This window comes from Botryllus schlosseri, chromosome 6 (assembly GCF_051294905.1).
Source record: "Botryllus schlosseri isolate E-star chromosome 6, Bs_hap1, whole genome shotgun sequence".
Lineage (NCBI taxonomy): Eukaryota > Metazoa > Chordata > Ascidiacea > Stolidobranchia > Styelidae > Botryllus > Botryllus schlosseri.
The window spans coordinates 26,176,392-26,202,019 of NC_137241.1; the positions used below are offsets into that span (position 1 = coordinate 26,176,392).

At 41.1% G+C, this 25,628-nt stretch overlaps 1 protein-coding gene across 1 annotated transcript; it reads right to left on the reverse strand.

The window, feature by feature from the left end:
- Nucleotides 1-1,331: 1,331 nt before the first annotated feature.
- On the reverse strand, nt 1,332-24,953 carry LOC145440480 (uncharacterized). Its single transcript, XM_080318097.1, has 15 exons — nt 24,239-24,953; nt 23,604-23,765; nt 22,013-22,710; nt 18,849-19,361; nt 15,519-15,710; nt 15,207-15,311; nt 14,808-15,002; nt 14,359-14,476; nt 8,257-8,379; nt 6,868-6,990; nt 6,406-6,529; nt 3,093-3,213; nt 2,968-3,028; nt 2,730-2,901; nt 1,332-2,097 (listed from the first exon to the last, which is right to left on the reverse strand). The coding sequence occupies exons 1-15, from the start codon at nt 24,267-24,269 to the stop codon at nt 1,767-1,769; spliced, it is 3,069 nt and encodes a 1,022-aa protein (XP_080174223.1). The 5' UTR covers nt 24,270-24,953; the 3' UTR covers nt 1,332-1,766.
- Nucleotides 24,954-25,628: the final 675 nt, after the last annotated feature.

The following is a 25,628-nucleotide window of genomic DNA, read 5'->3' on the forward strand; positions in this document are numbered from 1 at the left end:
GCCAATGTACCGGAAATGAGATGATATCCTTATGGAACAGGGGCGGGCAACTTCTCCAGTCGAAGGGCCGGAAATAGGAAAATTAGGTACTTGGCGGGCCGGATTGCTGAATGGACAAATTATTCGCCCATGTATACAAGGAATAAATCGTATTTGATGAATGTATTTTATCGACAGCAATGTCACTTCAAAGCCATTTCTCGCCGATAATAACTATACAATGTTGATTTGAGAATAGCATTTTCATACAGACGCCGCCGTGTCTGCTTCTCTCTGATCAAATAACTCACGGTGCAATCCTTAATTAAGATTTCAAAGCGTTTGATAAGCCCGGTACCCAAAATTTACCAAGAATCAATTCATTAGGGTTCAGCACATCGTAAATGCCGATAATGCAAGTCTTCTCGCTTCGACGAACTTACGCGCAAGCTCCACTCTCGCACAGTGCGCACACCTATATAATAACATACAGTCACTAAAATTTGACGTTTAGGCAAGTAGGGATGAATCTTGGCAGACTGGGGCCGCGGATGCAGTCACAAGTAGGTTCAATTCTTGGAATTATACCATGATATTATGAAACAGTAAATACATCGTGTAGTTTTGTAAGTGACAACATCACTTGTAGCATTGATGAAAATATAATAAAACACTGCTTCGCATCTCACTTGAAAAAATCAAAAAAATTTCAAAGTTAATGAATGAACTCGGTCAATAATAATGTTACTTGCGTATATTGCGGGTCGCATCTACATACCGCTGGGCAAATTTTACAAGGACAGGATTATTCGGCGCTTGGACATATAAATATCGAATATTTCGGCGAATATGCGAATATTCTACTTTATAGTCATATGCGAAGATCTACGAAAATGTGGCTGGCCCCCGGCTACGCCAATGTGTCTTAATTGATATTTTAGTGATCAACATCCAAAATTTCGATGTCAGGCTAATCAAATTTATGGTTGGCATTGCAAATTTACAATAAATTACCTGGGTAATATATATTTTGATATTATAACTAATTTCGAAAATTACCCCGCGGGCCACGGATCGGCCGCCCCTGGTGTAGCTGGAGAATAAAAAATGATTCTTTCATTCACATGACCCGCGATATCGATGGGACAGCAATATTTAGACTAATAACCTCCGTTCGGCATGGACGAGGTCCACTAAGCTAATTTAGGTAAATCACTTGTATGTAAATATTATTTGAGATTTGATAAATGAGCTTCGTCGTGTAGACATTGCAATATCATCGTTTCTTTTAAGTGACGAAATCAATAAATGCATCACGAAAAGAACAGAATATAGATGTAACAGCAAGAAGGTTGTTTACAGCTCCGTTTAATATCAGCAAATTTATCAGATCAATACACCACAGTATTGCCATACAATGAAAAGATGGAAAGCTGTCGAAACGACTTGTGGTAGTCTTTAAATCGGACACCATCTTGGGCCTAGTAGGCCATGTAATGAGGATGCATGCTCATTGCTCACTGAAAGTAATAGAATATAACAAAAAAGGACAAGCGACAAAATGCGGTGGCATTTGACGCAAGGCGAGGTCGATAGATGATATCGCGGTCCTGTAATCTCGAGCTCTGAATAGCAGGCCTGTCTGCTTGTATATTTTGATTTGAATGTGGATAGGGTATATGCTCGTCGACTGTCGATTTGTCGTCGAAATATCGTTTCAGAGTTCTGGTTTGGTGTACACATGATAGAACGATGATCTTTCCCGGTATAACATGGTTTCGACTTGGCTATATCGATGCATTTTCTTGTCCTTCTGATGCTTTCTCCGATTCTTCGTCATCGGTCGAGTCGTCAGTTTCGTCCGTCATCGTCGCAATTGAGCGCGGCGCTTGAGGCCGCCCTTGATTAGCTGCTAAGATGGTTTTACCTCTTTCGAATGCGATGGCGTGCCGAATACTGAAATCCAAGTTCACTGTGTAGTTTTGAAGTTTCTGAATTTTCGAAGTCGTAAATCGGCATTTTTTCATGAGCTGTAAGTAACTGAAGAACAGGTCCGGATCCCCGTCCAGACTATGAAGCCAGTCCTCCCCTTTCAAGCACTCCTGCTTTACTTTGTTCCTGCAGACATTAGTACATGACAGTCAAAAATCGATCATTTATATATACATTTAAATATTAGTAGTTGAATAATGGCCATCCACTGATGCCATGTGGCAGTATATTGCCGCCTCTTATGTCTTATCCAGGTCATTGAACTAGATGATTCTGAGTAGGCTATAAGTAATTGTACAAAACACCCTCGGGAATGTTAACAGTATCCGATACATTCCCAATCATGTCTACATGATTAATTCAAGGAACGAGTTTCCGAAACCATCCATGAAACTATGACAAAACAAGTCTTGAATATTGTGACAACAAGAATATCTAAGAAATCGTAGGCGTCGATGGGAGGAAAAACTTTTGGGGATGCGACAATAATTTTCACAAATGACTGTAAGCCACAAACGCGCAATTATAATGCACATAATGGTGTTTTCTCACTACGCGAAGATTCAGCATAATTAAAAGGTGTCGAATATCATTTTAAAAGTATCACGGCACTCAAATAATAATCAATTCGAGAAGAATTCACAATCATTTGGGGATGCGGCTACAGCATTAGGGAGAGAAATACCTAGCTATAGTAGTAAAAAGCCATTTAGTAACAGCTGGGCGACAACCAACGTAGTACTGAGATTTCGACTTACTCGTATATTTCGAGTATCGTCCAGTTTTTCGGTATCTCTTCTGAATGCAACCCTGCGTTACACCTTTGTTCAGCGTCTTCGATCACTTGCAGTATGTAACTGGAGCGGTAAGGCCATTGATCAGTCAATATAACCCACATGACTAGATTTTTAGCAAGCTCTGCAGTACGGTCTGAAGAAGGATGTCAGTCGTCTGACATAGTTGTCATTTACTTACGAAAATATGAAATTTCCTCACGTATTAAGTTTGTACAATTGGGGGTAATGGATCGAGGTTGGATGATATGGCGTCGACGACGCTGAAATTGATCGCTGCAGATGAGTTTACAGTGGAATTGTGCGCGACTGAATCACGTGACATACCCTTCTCTTGAAACTGTTGATAAGACACGCCGTCAGAGAAATAATGTTGAAAAGTCTTTTGATGTTTCTTGCGTTTCCATGAATGTGCTTGTGGAATTCTTCGAATTCGTACATATAATTCCTGTTCGTTAGAACGAATGAATCAGTTCAGAACACTGTGAGGTACGGGTACGAGGCAGAAGCTCTGCGAAACACGGTGAATGAGATCCGAGGCGGGATGATGGAGCAATAAGCAACTGAGCATTTCACACTCAAGTCGCTATCACTATCGATTTACGTGGGGTAAAATCGTTGAAATGTATGTATTCGGGCCATTTGAGTTGGGGATGCTTCTTGATCGGTAAGCAGTGGATTCAATCCTCGGCCGGGTCAGACCGAAGACCTGATCACTAAAACTGGTATCCTTGTCTTCGCCGCTTGGCGCTCAGCATTGCCGGGATGGCATCGAGAGGAGGTGCAAGACTTAGAAAGCTTTACAACCATATTTCTGCACCTTCCTTGTCCAGCGGCATGTGCATTACATCATGCACTCATGGTATGCATATGCACATATCGTGTGTATGTATATCATGAGTCGGTGTATATGCCGCAAAAACATAGAGTACAAAAACCGTCCTATTTCCAATTTCCCATGCGTGTCCTTTGCGATTGAAAGATGACGAAGTCAATGATTTCATTTTGTCGGGGTCGAGCAACACAGCTTGGTAATTCAAAATACGTGGATTCGTGATCTACAGCAATGAATGAATATATAGGGTTGTTCAAAAATAACTTTTATTTCGGATTCCAGCCATTCACTGATTAAAAATGTCAGGTTACCCTAAAAAACGCTGCACACCAAATTGGGTTCGATTCTAACAAGTATAAGCCGTCGCATAGCCAATTTAAAATTTTAATTTACTTTTGAATTTTTTTGATAAATTTGAAAATTTTCGTCAACCCCATGAAATTGTCTTAAAAAACGATGCAAAACAAATTTGACTCGATTCCAGCCCGGAGAAGCGGAGTTATTTGAGATTTTCGTTGATAATTCTCGGACCCGAGAATTTTCAACGAAAACCCTCAAATAAGTCCGCTTCCACTAGTTGGAATTGAGTCAAATGAATAGATATCGAAACGACTTGGTGAAGTCATTCAATGCAACTCCCACCTTGGCCTGCAAATGTATACTAAAATGGAAATCATGTTAAAAAGAGGTAAGTACGTGAAATATAGCCTCCCAGCAGTAGTTCTCCACCGCCGGTCTGTGGCAAGTTTCCTGCCGGTCCGCCAAATATATGATAAATTAGCCGATATCAGAATTCCAGAATGCAGGACGTTGGACGATTTTCCATTAATTGGAGAAATGAAACACCAAATTTGCAAGTGCACACTGGGTTCAGAGTTTTATGGGAATATGGAACAAAGGTATTTATTCCCAGACGTGAAAATGCCATTGCGAAACCATTATATGTAATAGTTTCACAAAGATAAAATACAAATATCCGTGGAGGCACTGATGTATCACATATGACTCAAAAGACATCCGGCCTCCAGAGGAACCCGAATCGCGATTTAATAATACTAAACCAAATTCCCAAGTCCGCGTTCACAGTTGAATCTCTTCACGACGTATATAATAATATACGCAGGTCCACAACCGTAGTAGCACTTTGTCAGCCCCCCTAAAAAATCTGGTCTTGGACTATATCATCATTAAAATGAACATCTGAGATAAAATATCAAATTGCCAATAACTTGCCGATGCAAACATATTAGCGTTTTGAGATGTATTGTTAGGGTTGGTGAAAAAATGAAGCTGTCGTCGGATGGATTTTCGGCACTCGTTCGTATCAAATCGAAGACGCGGATTTTAAAGACAATAAATGTCTAAATCGACTGGAAATAGTAAAAGTTAACCCAATTTCTACATATACTGTGATGTTATTTCCAAGAAAAGTGGTGGTTTGTGACTGTTTATCACTGGCCTACAATTAATAATCGCACAAGAAATATGACGATCGCAGGATAATTGAGCTAATTTTGAACGTAAACTTGAATGGGGTCCACGGGGTCCGTGATGGCCCAAAAGGGGTCCGCGATAACAATAAGGTTGAGAACCACTGATTTTGGGCACAGACAATAGAAAATTCGACATATACATGTACTGGTTTCCGGCGACATGAGGCGGTCTTTTTGGCTCAAGGTTTCCTCGCCGCCGAGCTTTTTGGCAGCACATCTCGCAGAGTCGCTTGTCAGCCGAAACGTCATTGTCAACGTCTTGGTGTGTCGTGACGCGGTAACGACCGACGCCGAACTGCTTATGTCTATAAACTATAGGCTACATTTTGTTCTTTGGGGAGCGTACCCATCAAGACAAGCAAACGACAATAAATCGCGCCGAGTACAAAGAAAATTTGAAAAAAGTTCTGTAAATATCCAAAAAATATGTAAATTCATGATATAATTTTGGGCCCACTCCGAGCGTGCTATACGGCATGGTGTGTAATTAAAGATATTTGTGAGGTCACCAAGGCACCACAAGACGTTGGTGTTCTAATAGTAAATATTTGAAGAGCTTCTTGGAGGTACAGAACTTCAATATACAATCAAATAGTATATTCATATTGAAATGAGCCCGAATATTTTCGGCTGACACTCGTCAGGGGTAATAGTCAGCAACTAGTAGAGAATTGGAAAGAACATTGTATATCAACAGTCGTATCACAAAATATGACGTCACCAGCATGAAATTTCGAATGAGAGAACGTTCAATGTACTATTTTTAGGTGATACACGAACTCCTTTTGTTGACAGAGTTTTGGTTGGTGTATTTTGATAAAAGTTGATTCCAAGGCACACAAATGGAATTGTGAACGACCTCGACCTACGATTCGAAATCGGTCGTCTCGATAATTATTCGCACAAATCGGATTATCCAACAGATGTTTGCCATTAATTCTGCCATCGGCAAACATCTGTTGGATAATCCGATTTGTGCGAATAATTATCGAGACGACCGATTTCGAATCGTAGGTCGAGGTCGTTCACAATTCCATTTGTGTGCCTTGGAATCAACTTTTATCAAAATACACCAACCAAAACTCTGTCAACAAAAGGAGTTCGTGTATCACCTAAAAATAGTACATTGAACGTTCTCTCATTCGAAATTTCATGCTGGTGACGTCATATTTTGTGATACGACTGTTGATATACAATGTTCTTTCCAATTCTCTACTAGTTGCTGACGATTACCCCTGACGAGTGTCAGCCGAAAATATTCGGGTTCATTTCAATATGAATATACTATTTAATTGTAATAGTAAATACTGACCTGCATTGAAATAGGAAGCTTTTATGGTCGAGCTCTTCATGTTGTGGTTTGATACTTCTTTCATTAGGAATGAACGATGTTTCACAATATCTATCTGCGCATTCCTTGGGGATACTTCGAAGCCCTAAAATATTCGAGTTGGTATCAACAATACTTTTTCCAGAAAGTTCGCCGTGAACGCGCGCGAACTCGTACCTACGAAGCGATGCAATATCACTTATAAGTACGCTGAACTGAACCATACATTTATAATAATTAAAAGGCCTCATTACCGCAAGGTATACATACAATCGTACATTGTACACATATATATTGGTTTCATATCACAGATTCATTGTGACATTCAACAGTGATGTCAAAATGATCAAACCACAGTAAAACAATTCTGTACTACGGGACCTGACTACTATCAGCGTCTGCGCCTGGCACGTATGTGCAGAAATCACTAAATAATACGCTTACCTGTATTGTCAAAACCATCGTGAGAATCTTCGTCATACAATTTCTTGGGTATGGTTTCCTTACGACCGTCGACATCTACTAGTACGGTTTCAGCCCTGCTGTTGCTACTGCCGGGTCTGGCGACTGTTGAGCATGGAAAGAAGTTCACGGTTAAATGGAAAATGACCTTACTGAAATAGAAATCTGGGATTTTTCAAGATTTAGGATATTGCTTTCAATACAACATCCATTGTAGTAAAATATTTATTCAACTCGAAGACTTTTCGGGTGCCTCTTTTCAAGAGTTAACGGCACACTGAAGGGATTTAAACAGAATGAAAAGCAAAACCAGAAAGGCGAAGTAAGGCACCCGAAAAGTCTTCGAGTTTAATAAATATTTTACTACAATGGATGTTGTATTGAAAGCTATCTTCAAGTTCTGTACCACGAACCAACTATTTAGGATATTTGCAAATTTTTATTACTTAATTCTTTTTTCACAGTAAAACTGGTACGTACACACATAATCCGGGAAGCAACCCGCGCCAAAATGAAAATTGCGGGATTTAAGTAATGTTTAAAAATTTCATAAATACAGTCAAATTGTTATTCCTATGCAATACATGAAGGGGTGAGATTAAAAAATTGCGGTAGATAAAAAGTTAACACTGGTTGCACAAGTAAAAATGATTGAAAATGAAGAATCGAAATTACAGAAATTATGCTGTGATTTATGCGCATGAGTGTAATTTTAGTCCAGTGGTGCATTCAAGGCCTTCCGAAGAATATGCACACTGAACAGCGCCCAATAACGTCATATTTTGGATCATGTCGAATCGATCGTTTCCCGGAATCTGTTGGAGATGTCCCATGAGTCGTTTGCTTGCGACCCCTCTTGCTCCAATGACTATCAGTACAATGTTTATTTTGCATCACTACATTTTCTTATATACATTCCATTTTCATTTTTTTCTGATTCCTTTTGTACGTAGTATGTTTTGATCAGCTGGCACGGCCAGTTCAATAAATAGGCATTCTATTTTCCTGTTTTGTTTGATGATCATATCCGGGCTCTTGCTGCTGATTTCGACATCACTTATAACTGGTACATCCCACACACTTTTTACTTGGTCGTTTTCTGTCACCGGTGCTGGACTGTAATCATACCAATTTTTTGTCGCAGTGGTGATGTTAAAGTGTTTGAATAGTTCAAGATGAATGTAGTGACCGATCCTGTGTCTCCATGTATATTCGGCAGCTGCAAGTTCGCCTCACCTTCATTGTGACAGTCAAAAGTGATGACGTCATACTGTTCAAACCACAGTTGAACAATTCTGCACTACGGGACCTGATTACCATTGGGTTTGCGTCAGGCACATATGTGCGGAAATCCCTAAATAATACGCTTACCTGTATCGTAAAAGCCATCGGGACAATCTTCGTCACACAATTCCTTGGGTATAGTTTCCCTACCACCGTCAATATCTACTGGTCCGGTTTCAGCTCTGCTGTTGCTACTGCCAGGTCTGGCGACTGTTGAGCACAGAAATAAGTTCACGGTTAAATGAAAATGACCTTGCTGAAATAGCTATCTGTGAGTTTTCGAAATTTAGGATATTCGCAAATTAATATTATTATTATAAAACGCAGCGAAAGCAGTGAAGCCTTTCGTCCTTGTGATCAACTTCCACACATGTTGTGTAATACAGCTTCTTTGATTTGGTAATCAAAATAGCATTGTTACCTGCTACCATTGCCCATTCGTGCCGAGACGGCGTAATGTTGCACCATCGGAAATCATATTTCGATTTCGCAGATTAGGCCTATACTCCGAGAGTCCAAGTCTTTTCGATACCTTGCTATCTTTCATTGTATCGCAGTCTTGTGGGGTATTGAAATGATGAAATTTTCAGCAATAAATTGAATTGAATATTTGTGCACACCAGCAGTCACCAAGCTTTATATGACACGATGCAGTGGCGGCTCGTGACAATATCGGGTGGTGGGGCAAGGGCTGCAAGCGAGATGACGTCACAATGACGTTTTCCAACGTAAACAAGTAACTTAATGATGGTACGGTAACATGAATTTCCCGACATCAGTGATTTTAATTTAACGTATGTGCCACGAGACGAGAGGTCTGCCGGTGAGCTGTGACATGAAGTGTTTGTTTGTTTTGGGGTATTCATGGTGTTTCTCGACTGCTATGGTCATTTACACCAGGCCGATATTCTTTTGTATTTTCCGTAACTGCCGACTTATAGCACGGCCCACCTCTAGGCTTTTTGTAAGACACCGCTGACGCGGATGAGGAGGACATGAAGTGTGGTAACTGCGTAAACGGCGTACGGAACAAAGATTCAACACGGTTCATGTTCGAACTAGACCTGACTAATTATCTGCAGAAATGGACATGACTATAACCAGGCCGTGTTATTTCTGGCATTTCAGGAGCCGGATGCCAAAACTGCCAAAAATAAAAGTTTGAAAATGCCAAAAATAAGCAATTTTTGGCGTATGCCAAAAATAAGCAATTTTTGGCATATGACAAAAATAACACGGCCTGCCAAATAGTGTATTTCGTTCATGGTGTTGTTAACAGGACCGCGTTACAAGCGAGAAGAGCGTTTGTGAAAGGCAGGTTTCTTAATCTGGGCTCAGCCCACCCATTAGGGGTGAAAGCATGGTGTCCTAAATGGTGTGGGCACAGCGAGATTGAACGGCTGACTGCATTTGGTTTACGTCATACTTTCCATTTGTCCAAAGGCAATTTTACGACCATTTTTGACCGGCTTGTCGAGCGCTAAATTTGATATAACTGGTATCAATGAGAAGCTGCCGCAGTACTGATTATTAAAACATAAATTATATTCTGCTCATGGAACTGGAACCCCCAAAATCAACCACGATTTTTGCATTGTGATCGAGTTGAACATTGTGACGCAACAAACTGTCTGGCTATTTCTTAGCTGCATAGCCTCGTTTTGCCAGACAGTCTTGTTGCGTCAATGTTCTTAAACAATCTAACCTTCCCAGGACTCTTCCATGCGAGTTGGTAATATTAAAGCCACCTGAAGTGACAAAAGTTCTCCGAAAATATATCGGTAGACTGAAGGAGAAATGATAGTCGGACTACTAAATAGAATGTGTTGAGAGACAACACAGGAAACTCCTGGAAAAGGATCGGGAAGAAAATTCTTTCCGCGATGAGATCGATGGCACTGGCTAAGTGATCTCTTTTCATGATGCACGGAAGCCGGTTCGGCCCTCCAAAGATTTTGAAGCTCTGAAAACTTTTGTGGATGAGTGGCAAGGCAACATTCTTTCCCTCAACGGCTACTGTTGAAGCCGATGTTTCCCAGATTCGCTGGGCGAGAAATGAATTTAGGAGAAACTTAGCTGACCTGAGTGTGGAAGCACTGTTACAGTGCAAACGATTTAAGTCTATTCAACAGCTGTAACAATCAGCTGTTGAGCGTGTTTGTTAGGCTTTTTTTTTTTTTTTTTGCTTATTGGCACCGATTACGATGGATACTGCACATTTTGTGGTTTCGCTTGATATTATTAACCTATGAAATCGTTAGTTTTTTTCTTCTTCTTATTGTTTGTTGGCACTAATTATACGTGGATGCTGCACATTATGTGGTGTCTTTTGACAAACTAGCCCAAATAGAGCGTTTTTGTGATTAATTCGAGGCTGAAACTATCTATTTAGAGGACGATGCCAAAACTGCCAAAAATAAAAATCGAAAAATGCCAGAAATAAGTTATTTTTGGCAGTTTTGGCATATGCCAAAAATAACACGGCCTGACTATAACTCGAGAGATTGCGTAAGCCTAATTGGAAAGGTCAACGAGTTCGGACTCATACGCAATTGTTATCTCATACATTGGGCCTGTCATATTGAATCCAAAACATCATTCTGAAGAACTAAGAATAGCAGCCTCGGGAATTCGGTCTCGGTACAGCATAGGAGATTTTGGCCTTGAAACTGGAGACTGTAGCACGACACATACATGCTTTATTACTGTCTATAGGTCTGCTGCGAAATCGCCTTTGGAAAATCTATCACCGAATAAATACGTGGATGAAAGCCGTAAACTTAGTACACTGTTACATGACATCATCGAGAAGTAGCCTCATGGCCCTTTTCTAGGCTTACCATATTTTGAAAATGTAAAAAGAGGACACTTTTTCAGAAATTTGCAAGATGCAAAACCGGAGCAGAATTCTCAAAAACCGGTGAATTTTTCCCACTTTGTGATCGGTTGACTAAAAAAAAAAAAGGTCATCACTTCCGCTCAGAGCTCAAAATACCGTTTTTCTCTCCACATTGCCAGGTGGATGAATAAAAAAATTAAAAAAAAAGGCTTTTCGCTCAGAGCTAAATTCACCGTTTTTCACTCCGAAATATCCGCCGGAGCGTCACTTCTGTGCTGATTTGCGGCATATCACTCGCTTTTTGCTCTAAATCTGACCTAAGAGGACAAAATCTCAAAAAAGAGGACAAAAGGGCGTCCTCCGAGGACACTTTCAAAAAAGTCAAAAAAGAGGACAAATCCTCTTAAAAGAGGACGTATGGTAAGCCTACCCTTTTCGGTATGGTACACTGTCAAACTTAATGCGAACAGACCGAATTTTGCGTAAAATTTACTGAGGAATAGGCTGATCAAGTGATCAGCTGTTAGCCGCCATCGAAAACGAAATAACTATCGCGCTTGACAGGGGGTTGTAAGCAAATGGCGGTGAACGGTGAAATTGACATTGGAGAATATACTATCAAAGTAAACATTTGAATTCAAACTGAGAATGATATCATCATCTCATCACCTATATCAGTATGGAACACAGTTAATGTTACCACAGATACACCGGCTTTTGCGTAAAATCCGCAATGCGTTGTAGGCTAAAGTGTCAGATCAGAGCACATCTCTACCACACTCGACCTTGATAACGAAATTACTGCCCTATAATCATTGAGTGTCAACCTTGAGACGTGACACAGCGTTCGATACTAAAATCAAGACATACCGTGCAAAAGCTTATGACGGATCTAGGTAAGGACTAAGGAGCATCGTTAAAATCAATAGAGACCAATACCGGCTTTGCGTAAAATATGTTAGCGATAAATGACGAGTCACCTCTCACTCGACTTAGGAAACTAAATTACCACTAACATAGTTCAGTGACAAACTTTAAACTTGGTACAGCGTTCGATACTAACATTAAGACTTACCGTGCCAAATGTCATAACCGATCTCAGTATTGAACATCGTCAAAATCAATGAATACCAATACCCGCTTTTGAGTAAAATCTGTTTGCGATACATGACGGATCAGCACTCACTCAACTTCGGAAATGGAATTACTACCCTAAACTTCAAGTGGAAACCCTGAAACTTGGGGCAGTGTTCAATACCACCATCACGACATGACATACCAAGTTTCAAGAGTTTTCATGGCGTGAATCACCATCAAAATCGACCTATACCAGCAAAGGTCGACGAAACGCACATGACGGTAACCGAGTTCAGATATAGATACGATTGTTACATCACACCTTAGGGGCACAGACCTATTGTGCCCCGGTTGCTCGGTAATTTTATGAATAGGAGAGAATAAATCACTGTTTCTTTATTGTACGCGGCTTTGAGAGAATAGACAGTTGAAGCTTGTTATGAGCGCTACCGGGGCATGCCCCGGCTAGGCATTCGCAAAGCGAAAACACAGAAGAGAATTCGATTTTCGCATAGACTTCGCTATATATGGGCATTTACAAGCGAAAGGGCAAGAAGAATGCGATTTTCGCTGTGATTTCGGTATATATAGATTGCTGTGCGTCTATAAATGGTAAAGAATTGTTATTGAACAGAATTTTAGGTGGGGCTATGCCCCAGTTACCGCCACTAACACGATGTAATGCCCGAGAGGTAGTCACGACACAAATGGTCGCTGGTTCGAATACTGGTTCTGACTAACGTCTACGTGTCGGAGGTTTCTCTTGGCTCCTCATCGCCTACCTCACTACTACGGTAGTGTATTGAAAAGCCCAGACTGAAAGTGAGCCGTGCTATAAGTCGGCAGCAGAGACCACGATGGGGACGCATGGGAGTGAGAGATAATGAAGATGACTGCGAGAGAGAATGAAAAAGACGTTCCCAACAAGACAAAAAAAGGCAAAGACCAATGAACTTTATGAAATTCATGTCGTGGGGCACAAGGCCTAGAAAGGCGATAAGCCCCACTGTGTTGTGCCTATCAATACAATACAATACAATACCCGAGAGGTAGCCTAAGCAATACATAAATATATATGAAATCACTTATTTTGAGTTCGCGAGAATATTCCAATCTCGCGCGGTAGTTTCCTTCAACGCTTAACTATTTGACCCCTAAATATAGTAATAACTATGTGCCAGTGGCGGCTCGTCCTATAGGGCAAGTTCTAAGTTTGTCACTGAACTATGTGGGTGGTAATCGTTTCCCAAGTCGAGTGAGAGCGGACTCTTCATTTATCGCTAATAGATTTACGCAAAAGCCGCTATTTGTCTCTATTGATTTTAACGATGCTCCATAGCTAGATTTGTCATGAGCTTTTGCTCGGTATGTCTTGATTTTAGTATCGAACGCGGTGCCAAGTCTCAACGTTGACACTCAATGATTAAGTCAGTTATTTCGTTTTCGAGGTCTAGTATGGCAGAGATGCGCGCTAATCTGATACTGATACTTAGGCCTACCTACATCATTGCGGATCTGACGCAAAAGCCGGTGTCGGTCTGTGCTAATTTAGTTTGCGTTCCATAACGAGATCGGTGATGATTGATACATCCCATGGCATATCTCGATGATCGCTTGAAACAGCTAACTAAGATTCTCGGATTGCATTCAAATATTCACATAATTTTATGTTCTCCAATGTTTATTTCACTGTGAAATTGTAGCCTTCAAACCATTTGCTTACAATGCACTGTCAAATGCGACTGCTATTTCATTTTCGATGTCGGCTAACATCTGATCACTGGATCAGCCTATTCCTCGATATATTTTACTCAAAGTTCGGTGTCCGTCTGTCTGTATTGATTTTGACAGTGTACCATGCCGGAATGGGTCATGAGATTGCGTATGCTACTTCTCGATGATGTCATGTAACAGTGTACTAAGTTCAACGGCTTTCATTCGTGTATTTATTGATTAATATATTTTCCAACGGCGATTTCGCAGCAGACTTATAGACAGTAAGCCGTATGTGTTGTGTCTCAGTCTTCAGTTTCAAGGCCAAAATGTCTCGCGGCACCTACGTTAAAATCACTGTTGTCGGGAAATTCATGTGACCATCATAAAGTTACTTTTTTACGTTGGAAAACATCATTGTGACGTCATGTTGATAAGAGTCGCTCGCAGCCCTTGCTCCACCACCCGATGTTGCCACGAGCCGCCACTGCTATGTGCTCCATCAAGCTTGTAATATACTTGCGAATTGTACACTATGCACCCAAAAACGTTTTACGTACCCTCGTTCACACAATCCATGCAACCATTTGTTTTTCCACCTTTCTTTCTGTAATTAACTGAGCGATCCGCTTGGTCGATTAGTCCAGCAATGAAACGCTTCTTATTTACATCGCTGATCTGGTAATGAATGCAGGCTATTATACAATATACTTCGTAAAAGATTAAAAGTTTTTGTGCTGTTTGCAGTTTGTATTGAAGTGAGAGATACTGCTATTGATGGGCTAACTATTATGTCGTATTTGATTGGGACATTCCATTGGCAATCGGATAATGTAATAGGCGCCACCTATCGTTACAATAACAGCCAAATATTTCTACAAAATAGACAGGTGACTGCTTGCTGTGCGCTAGTCATACGTACCACCGACCCAACCAGTTATTTTATTTGTAAAATGTATTGCGGTAAAAATCTAGTGCATCAGGAATTCACCGGAACACCCCTCCTTACCTCTGGCAAACATATCGACAAATTTATTATTTTCTTCAGATACTCGTGGCCCGTTATGTGCGATTCCTTCAACACGTCACCCATACTCTCCTCGATGCATTTCACCGCAATCCGCGAATCAACTGCCACCAAGCAAATGAACGGTGCGGATATATCGCTGAGGAGGATATTTATTGCTTCCAGTACAGATTGAACCTGTGTAATTCAGATTAAATCTTAAACTCTTCATCCTGGTTATGACAGTAGCAGTGGGTGATTGAATACTATATAGGCCTATACATTTGATATGATGTTCATGTGAATTTTACATATAAATGAAATAGAGTAATGACGAATAACAAATCTAATCTTCCCCTTGACTGTTTTCGAATAATGTATATTTATAGACATGATGTATACCTGCTTCAACGGAATTCGATCCAGATCGTCTATAGTTATTACGATTTTGTAATCTTTTTGATGAGTGAATTTGGCACATTGGATAAGCTTTGAAACGACTTCGATCTGGAATGGAAAACCGAAGTTGGCTGTAATCTAGGCCAGTGCTCTTCAACCGGTGTGCACGCCTGCACGGTGTAGGCTACCCTGTGAATCAGAGCTACACCTATGAAGGGTGCAGCACTTCAAAAAAGGTTTGACGCGCACTGATATAATATGTCCTCAGTCGCTCTTGGCAGTTCAGTTTTCTTAACTCTAAATAGTCATCGTCACCTCGTTTTTAACTTTGCTCATAAATCCTAGTTGGTCCACCATCTTATGTTTGGTTCCATCCAGTGCGGCGTTAATTCGTTTTCTCTGAGAGTGGCACATGGCCCAAATAAATTTCGTTGTGACTGAAGTCACAGCTGCTCCCGCAGGAAGCCAAAGCAATATTTGTCCGTACAACGGAACTTCCCGATAGGTCTAAAATAAATAACAGCACATCGGGTAAGACTTGAAGAAAGCGGACAATTGTCAACACGGTTGACCATCATCCCACTAGAACAGTGGTTATCAACCTTTTTGGCTTCGCGGACCCTAGCGGACCCCCTCAACTTTTAGCCTAATTATGGCGCAACCGTCATTTGTCTTGTGTGAATATGAACTGTCGGCTTCTGATAAATAGCAAGAAAATTACTTTTCTTAAAAATAACATCATACTATTTATGTAGAAATTGGGTAGACTTGTAGTATTATTTCAAAGCTAATTTTGCAGCTGTATTTCTTGAAGTACGTGGTCGTGTCTTGACAATCCGCGTATTCGATTTGATATGAGCGAGTGCCGAAAATCCATTTCCATGAAGATAGATGGAGGCTAATGTAATATTAACGCGTAACGCTTCCGACGACACTTTGATGTGATCACAACATTTATGGCACCAAAATGAAGAAACACATTTTTAATGAACATAACACGTTCAGCTTGGTCATTTTTATCTATAGCAGCAGTTCTCAAGCATTTTGGACACCCGCCCCCCTTGGCGATGGTCAAATAAAATTGCGCCCCCCTGATCCCCCCCCCCCCATCGTCATGTCAAAAAGAGCACATCTGTTTTGGCGAGTCATGTTTTTAGTTATTCAGTTGGTTGATTGAATTGTTGCGCCGTCCGTTTTCGTTTACCTTTATATTGCTCTGTTGCTGTTATTTCTTTCTCTATTTCGACGGTTATCGGACGAGCAAGCAATCTTGCGAATCTCGCCATTCACGTATCTATATTCTGAACAAGCTATTCCGTATTCTACGTTTTGGAATGCTTGTATTTGAGAACAGAAGAGATTTGAGATACGCAACGCTTGCCTAGTCCCTATTGCCGGATTTAGTGTATTGCAGACAGGATCCCGACACCTGATGAAGCGCCACTCATTGTCCTTAGTGCCGCGTCGGAACAACATCATCTAATCAGTGGTCGGCAACGTTTTTGGTAGTCACGGCCGAATTTCGATTACTTATGTAGCCTAAGGTCGCATTCCAGGTCAGAGCCGTAATGAACTAACTGGACGCAAAATACCTGTGTTAATATGTCCATATCCATTCACGGTGAACTCCGGACTATTATACTTTTCACAACGGCCTATTGTACCCACCGAAATCGCGAGTGGCAATGTTATCAATAGTTGCTGGGATTGCATATTGTCGCACCGAGTGCGAAAATTTTTCAGATTCACGAATGAATTTCGTAATTAATAATAGCAGTATCACATTTACTATCATATATTTATCCTTTCTCAGCCCATGTGATCAGATTAACCGGTAGGGGGTTCATGGAGGGAGTGCTTTCGAAAATTTAGAGCAAGTTATAAATGATCATGCATCTTCGGGTGGGCCAATTGTTATTAGTCACTTTGTTGCATGTTATTTCTTGACCCCCATCAGGATTGCCGATTGCATCGGTAGTGGAAATAGTGGAAATGTATTGAAATCACCCAAATGTACCATAAACAAATCTCTTTCGTGAGCGGCACACGATTCCGATTCCGGCTCAGATTGAGAAGAGCGCTCCTACATTAAAATCGAAAAATGAAGTTATGTTGAATTTCGCGAAGCGCAAAGAAAATTTCATGATTAATGAAAAAATATCTCAAAAATTTGTGAGTGAATTCGTAATTTCAATTTGCATGTCGACGGCCGCCAACAGCCCAACACATACTAATTGAATTAGGTGTCGACGGTCGCACAAATTCCCTCTACGGCCGCAGGTTGCCCATCCCTGATCTAATAGCATACATATGGTATGCCTTACGCCAACTTTGAACCCGCAATCCAGTTGCTGAGTCTTTAACATTTCTGACAAATTTTCCCAAACTTGTTAGAAAATAGCCAAAAACATTGAACAGGACATCAATTTATTTCAAGGTAGGTAGTACTGAGACTAATCCTAATGCTGGTAGTCACTACAGAGAGCACGGCGTCGTTCTGTACTGCCATGCTAAATCTGATCAGTTTTGGAATTGAATTAAATTGTGTTGATTTAGGGTAGCCTAATTGAGGGCGAAACCGGGCAACCTATATTGCATCCAAGTCTGTCTTGGGCACAAATAATATCAAAATTTTGCTCAAATCAAGCTGAAACCAGCCTATACTCCGTTGAGCGCGACTGCTGGAGTTTGAATTTGACGAGCTTTCTTGAATTCGAAATAAGTTTCATCTTCAACAATCGTCTTCTCAGAATTGTTGTGAAGCACATGTTTAGTCAGAATTCATACAGACTTCGTCAATTTCTAGCGCCCCCCCAGGTTGAGAACCACTGATCTATAGCATCTCATCTTGAAGTTATCATGGAATAGTGGTTATGTATATCACAGGATATAATGGAGTTCGTGACGAGGTTTCAATCCCTTCATTGGGACAAATTAGGGAAAATACTTCTTATTTCAAGCGACTGTTCACTAATTTGATGAGACTGACATCTCCAAATCGAAAAGGTTTCACAAGTATCACAAAGTCACCGTGATTGACCTTGCTATCTCCATATTATTTTCACAAACTCAAAAAAATGTATCTAAACAGCAATACCACTAGGTTATTGGCAATTAAAATGAATTTGCACATTAGGATATCTCATGTCAGAAGATTATTCTGATGATGTGAGTCATGAGGTTTTATGACAGTGTGAGCGAAACCGCGTCATTCTTTCCCTAATTTAAAAAGTTACAAATTTGGTTATCAATCATTTGCAGATTTAGAGGTCTCGCGGACCCCCCAAAATTGCTTCGCGGACCCCCGGTTGAGTACCGCTGACCTAGAACCTATATTATTTCAGTTTTTATGAATGATATCATAGATTAGAAGACGATTAGTGATACTAAATTTGTATATTTCTTTCAAGACAACTTGCGCTTGCATGAAATGCTGTATCTAGCTATACTATTCATCTCTATTCAGGATATTTGATATTATTAACAATCTCGATTGCCAGCCAAGTCAAGTTGTAATTCAGTCTACTGCTGCAAGATGGTGCCAAACATGATCATAATGCATCCCGGTCTTACGACTATAACCGACGACAGTCACCCATGTAATTTTACTAACGTAGGCCTATGAATACGTTGCACAATCCTTACCCGGTAGATATCCAATCCAAAATGTTCCGCTAAGGCATAAGCGATCACAGGGGTTACTATTGCACACAGCATTATGAGTATCCACCATACTAAGCGGGGAAGGCACAATATTTTAGTGGGATATTTCAGAAAGTGGCAACAAAACCGGGTGCAGCATCGCCCTCTAGCTGGTGATGACAATTGGCCGAGGTTGGTTGGTTGGTCCGCCCCGTTCGTCCGCTCCGTGGGTCCACCCCGTTGGTTGTCCCCGTTTTCTGTCCTCCGTTTACCCGATTCCAACGGATTGCTCGTCCAGTAATCTACACCTTCTATTTTTAGGCATTCCTTCGCACTGCAGCATTCGCCATCGCTGCAGAATTCAATTTGCCAAACCGAATTTGTTGGTGTAGTACATCGTTTCACGGCCCCATATTCGCACATCATTTCCATAACCTCCTCCTCTGATCTGTTGGGCAATTCAAGGTATATTGTCCGAGCATTCTCGCGACAAATACTTGACTCTATTTCTTCAATCTAAAATAATATAATCAAATATGTCACAACCACGACGGTGCTAAATAATTAGTATGAGCTGAAATATCGTTGCTGCAATGTGTGGTACGCAGAAATAGAATGGACAGAACTCATCAGGCATATATCATTTCTCTTCACTACTCTAACCCTCACTTATGCTTATTTCAATATATTTTACCACTAACACATATTGTTTAGAACAGTGGTTCCCAACGTGGGCGATATCGCCCCCCAGGGGGCGATTTGGCGGTCGAGGGGGGCGAAAGTAACGAAGTGGGCGATAGGGGGGCGAAAATGGACGAAGGGGGCGATAGGGGGGCGATGGCGCGTTAAAACGGCTATATTGGAGTCGGGACCGTAACTACCACATCCCAAACTCCCCAATTGGGGGTGGGGGCCCAAAATTATTGCGTGAATTAGCAATAATTATAGAGTAATCTTTTAGAAATTCATGCAACTTATTCAGAAATTTTTCGCGCTGCTCGCAATCTTGATTTTGGGGTACCCGTCACTCAACAAAAATACGCATGATTTATGGAAATGGGAGACTTCGGCGTCGGCCGTTACTGCGCCACGACTCCTTAAGACATATGAAGTTAGAGGCCATGTATCATGCGACTCCGAGAAGTGTGCCAGAACGATCAGCAGCGAGAAGGCCTTGGCCGAAAAGGAATGCCCTTGTGCTGACCGAAAACTTCGATATATACATACATATATGTTTAATTGTCCATAGGCGCCTCAATGGCTGGCGTCGAATGTTCCTGTCCTGGCGACCTTAACCCTACAGGACAAATGCCATCCCGCAAGGAAAAAATTATTTGCCAGTACAGAAATACCAATTTGAAATCATGTGCGTCTTTTAATTTGGTACGTTTTGACGACTTCCATATCTTCTGACATAGCAGATATAGGAGGTTACCAAATAGCATCATGCAACGAAGTCAATATAACAACGATTCCGCCCGAACATGTTTAAATATTATTTAGGGGTCCTCTTTACCAGCACACCACACTCAGCTCTACCGGTAAATCTAATTACGCGAGCAGAAAGAGGATAAAAAACTGATAGCAATATATATGCAATTCCCGACCATATTGACCGATTCAAACATGAATTATCTAAATTTGTCGCGCTTCGCGCGTTTAGGCGAACTGCGGTGACTCACCAAACAGTACATGAAATAGGGTATAGCTGATATGTAGCGACAAAAGGCCCACTGACTGAGGGGGGTCTGGGGTTTGGTTATCACCCTATGGGGTCAAGGACCAATGTTTGGGGGGCTGACGGAGTGCTGTTTTTATTTTCCCAATATTTGGGGGGCGATGATCGGTGTGGAGCTTCAAAAGGGGGCGATGAGTCGAAAAAGGTTGGGAACCACTGGTTTAGAAGGATATTTACTGCTACACCGTACATAAATTTTGAAGATCAAATCTCGTTCTCGAGTTCTGAGCTATATATCCATCCCACGATGCTAGCACTTAACAGGCCTGTGGTGACAACTGACACAGAGATATAGTTAGGGACAATCTAATGACTTTAGTATAACTCGCAGTACAAATGAACCCATAGTTTTTTTATTAAACATTCATTCTTGTCATCGGTCTTCTTTTACCGCAAATACGTAATCCTACATGAAACGAGTTGAAAATCTCTAATTATGATGGCTCTTATAATCATCACGTATGCAATATAGGTCGTGTGCATGGTAAATTCATTGTCATATTTCTCTTGTGCCTGAACGGTAGCATATCGCTATATTAATCGCAATTGCTGAACAATATCGTCAATATAAGGAATATAATAGAGGCCTACCACGGTTGTAGACATAATTGAGGTATAGTTGGTCTTCGCAAATGTGCTGCAAGATTTATATCAGATTATTTTGTCGATTAAAAAAATACATTTTTACTTAAATAACGACAACGAAATGGAGTTCACTCACGATACAAAAGGCCGAACTTGACAATGTACGACTTCAGATTAGAAATGCTGGTCCAAATTGTGACCTGTACTACTCAATTGAAAATTAAAGTATTCCCGTGAGGTTCATAAAACTACAACTATAGGCTTCTGCAACAAACAATGTATTAATATTGCCAAAGTATAAACCGGGAATTCAAACTGGTAAAAAGCTGGCAAATAGGGAAAATCTATTGGAGTAGGATACTAGAGAAAAATAGAAGCACTTCAAAGTCGACCTCAGCGTTATAATTAGAGGTCGACCGATTATCGGCTTAGCCGATTATCGGCGCCGATATTTGGAACTTTCTCGAATATCGGTATCGGCCAATCTAGGCCGATATCGCGACCGATATTTTATATCTAACTACAATCTACCTTTTCTGAACTGATCTGCAATTCTGTATCATGTTTTGATTTTCGGGTTATCCCAAATTTCAACGAATGTTCACAATTAAGCAATAAGTCTTTTCGATTTCAGTTTTCTCGTTTGTTGTTCACCTTTCTGTGGCATGAACAAGTGCCACCTTGCCTAATATATAATATTTTTGGCGAAATAGTTCTCTGCTCCTTCCATATTAATATCGGCCTATGATATCGATTATCGGCCTTGTGAGCGTCTAAATATCGGTATCGGTATCGGCCTGTAAAAATCAATATCGGTCGACCTCTAGTTATAATCACAGCTTACCTTCAGAATTCGGAAAAGTCGTGCCGTAATCAACCCAAATTCCTGTTCTACTGCGTCAGTAATCTTGGTGATTATTGCCGCCCATAATGTATCGCTCCCAGCATATTCCCAAGCTTTGAAATCCACAAATATATATTTCCGTGGGAAAATATGCGCTTCGGAAACAGCCAGTGCAAGCCCCTTGACGCCAGGCTTGATGTGTCGAAGCCGTTTCGCTGGAGATTCACCCGGGTATTCAACGATGTTTTTGTTAGAATTACTTACAAGAAGTTTGGTAAAAGTCCCGTATGTTAACAACGAACATCTGCCATAATAACCCGGTGACATCCAACGGTTACCGAAACAACCCACGAAAAAGACCAACACGAGTTCAATCGGCACCAAAACAAGTCCGGCAATCCTCAGCCGCTTCAGGATCATTCGATTTTCTTCCTCTGGGTTAACGGCGGTTGCACTGCCGGTCCCGTTTGATTTTTGAGCCCTTTCGGGATCTGGTAACTTCATCCCAAGGCATTCGGTGATGAGCCACGGCTTTACAGCAAGCAACACAGTCACGAGCAGCGTGAGGAAAAGCAATATAATCACCCCTCCCCAACACACAGCTCGGAGTACATGTTTCGATCGGAATTCTCGTTCCATCTTTCCTTTCTTTTTCTTATCATATATTTCTTGTTGTCTTTGAAATCGCCTGAGGATATCTAACACAAAACTAAAAAAGTTATGAGGGTTGGTAGACTGCGGAGTTTTCTAGGGGAAGATATGTAATAGTCAAAAGAAGATAATGATTAGTTGATCGGAGTACGACGTAGCCAGAAGAAGACCTGAATTAATTTTTCCCTTTGCGAGCACCAACAACTATTTGATAAAAGGCGATTATAAAATGGATAGTCTGAAACATCTCGTGTAAAACATATCTCTTATACACACGCACACTCGCACAGTCGGAAGCTGGCGAGATGGCGCAGTGGTATAATCCACAGCTACAACACCAACGAGTTGTGGGCTGAAGTCCGACCGAGGACGACTCCAGAATTCCTACCTGAGTGTTGAAGGTTTATCAAGGCTCCTCCTCGTCATATCAGACGCGTAAGTGGTGTCTTAAAAAGTTTGGAAGTGGGCCGTGCTGCAAGTCCGCAGCTACGGAATCAGGAATAGGGAATATCGGCCTGGTGTAAATGACCGTTGTCGTCGACAAACACCATGAATACCAGAACCAACAACAACAACGCACAGTCGGAAGACCTTATCTGAACTTCTGACATGCACGAAACGGAACGATGTGGTGCGGTAATGATTTTGTCAACGTCGCAAAATAAAAACACAAATCTGCAACGATAGAACGTAAAAAAGGGCTAATTGAGTACAAATAATTAATAACTATGAATATAGGTCCTAGTGAAATGCCAGAACGGACACCAATGGCCAATGGCCATCTGTGATATTAATAAGGTATTTACAAACTCCGTGGCCCCTTGGCAAGCAGAGGCATAGCCACGTAAGCTCTATTATCACGTTTTTGCACCCCGTCGCCGTGCAAGCGGCCAGCAATATTCCATCAATTGTATATGTAGATATGAATAAATATTATTACTTTCTATATGTCTTAGGAGAAATGACTTTCCGCTTCCCCATCTCCCGTAGAGACCGATTGTAATTGGAGTCTCGACGTGGTGGAGACTTTCCGCGATTGCCTCCGCAAACGCTGATTCTCCCAAATGATCAACACCAGTGTTGTTGTCATTCAACAAATACCCTAGAAAGAATGAAACTATACATATAGCATTGTTGTTCGATTCCATTGCGAGTGCGATACAGTGTCATGATGGAGTCTATAGTGATGGATTGCACTTGCTGAAGAAATTCATTCAGTAACATTCTGAAAATTGTCATCCAACAATTCGCCACTCGCCCTAACTATTGTCATTCTGTGCAAGTCATAGGTACTTGGCTAGGGTGAATTGTGCGCAACAACGCAGTTTTCATTGTTCATGTAACCATTGTAACGAAATGCTTAATCATTACACGTTGCCACACACTTGTGTATTTAGAATTCCATAGCTTTTATAGTCGGTTTTTGGAACATGATAATGTGGGGGGCTTTGTATCCATCACCATTCATAAAATTTATGCAGTTTGTTAGAGTTTCAAATGTGTCGCAATTTCCCGTTAAACAAAGGATTGAACATGACTTCTTGCGCTAATATGTAATACCACTGAGTCACTTACCCCTGGGGTCAACAGCTTTATACGCAGACATTGTTATACAGTCAGAGGTCTACTGTGCGGCATCCTTCAGCAACATCACCAGACATCGCAGTCGTCACACGAAATAATATGATATAAATAGTACACTAAAAACTGGCATGCATAGGCTGCACTTCCTTATATTAAATTTAAAATATTGACCGTAATAGCCTACCAAGGGCCTCGGAATCGCAAGTCACTAACGTGAAGACCATCATTGGCCACCTATACACGTATGAATATTGCAGACCAGTGTTTCTTAACCGGTGTCTGATGGAACACAGGCCAGTATCAGTGTACCCTGGACGTAAAGATACACATTACACACTCAACTCGTACTTATGATTTGTGACGATACGCCCGTCTCGGCCATCATTGGTTGCAGGTATAACTAGGTCATCATTTGCTCCTGACCTATACGCTCTCGTTTCGCCAGACAGCCCTGTTGCGTCACTATGCCACTATCCATAACAATCCAAAATTCCAGGCTGACTATGGGTGTTCCATGGCCACGAGCGAAATAAAATTTATATTTTCGTAATCAGTACAGCAGCAGCTTTCGATTGATACTCGTTTTATCAAATGTGATGCTCGGTAAGTTGGTCAAAAATTATCGTCAAATTGCCTTCAGCCAAATGGAAAGTGTGACGTAGACCAATTTCACTGATCCGTTAGATTTGCTTGTGTCAACACCATATAGGACACACGATAGGACAGTCAGTGACGTGCGGTCCAGTGAGGCAGGTGAGGCAGTGCCTCACCTGTCGTCTGGGTGAGTAAGTGAAAATCGTGAAAACCCTCGATGAGTCGATGATTTATTGATGTTTTACATCGATGTTCATAAATAACTAAATTTGAACATTTTTATCACCCAACATCATAAATCTGCATAATTATTATTAGAAAATACAGCGCCAAACGTAAGGTGAGGCACAGGTGAGGCACGGGCGGGTCGTGCCTCACCTGCGACAATGCAATTCATCACAAATAGCCCGGAATTCGTAATAATTGGTATCAATCAAAGGCTATCGTCACACTGATTCCGAAAATCCAAATATCAACAGTGTCAGAGCACCAGAACCCCTTCAAAATCGCCAATGAAGGTGACATTCGGCTTTATTACATACAATGCCATCGCAGAGAAACAATGGCCAGGTGAGGCACAAACGAATCTGATTCATGCACTATTCGCTAACAATTGGACAGTCGAAGCCCAGTGAAACGCGCTATCGATGCCGGAATCCAACAGTCTTGTAACTAGGAATTATATAGTAGCGACGGCCAACACGCAATGCGGAGCCAATACTTTCCTTTACTTGTGTTGCTGCTATATATATTTTACATCCATAGCTACGTTAAATTGGATATTTTA

Excerpts from the sequence above, each read along its gene's own strand:
- LOC145440480 (XM_080318097.1), bottom strand. The coding sequence starts at position 24,269 with ATGTCTGCGTATAAAGCTGTTGACCCCAGGG. Across the intron at positions 6,991-8,256 it reads CGATGGCTTTTACGATACAG|TCGCCAGACCCGGCAGTAGC; the intron begins GTAAGCGTATTA and ends CATGCTCAACAG. Across the intron at positions 3,214-6,405 it reads AGCTTCCTATTTCAATGCAG|GAATTATATGTACGAATTCG; the intron begins GTCAGTATTTAC and ends TCTAACGAACAG.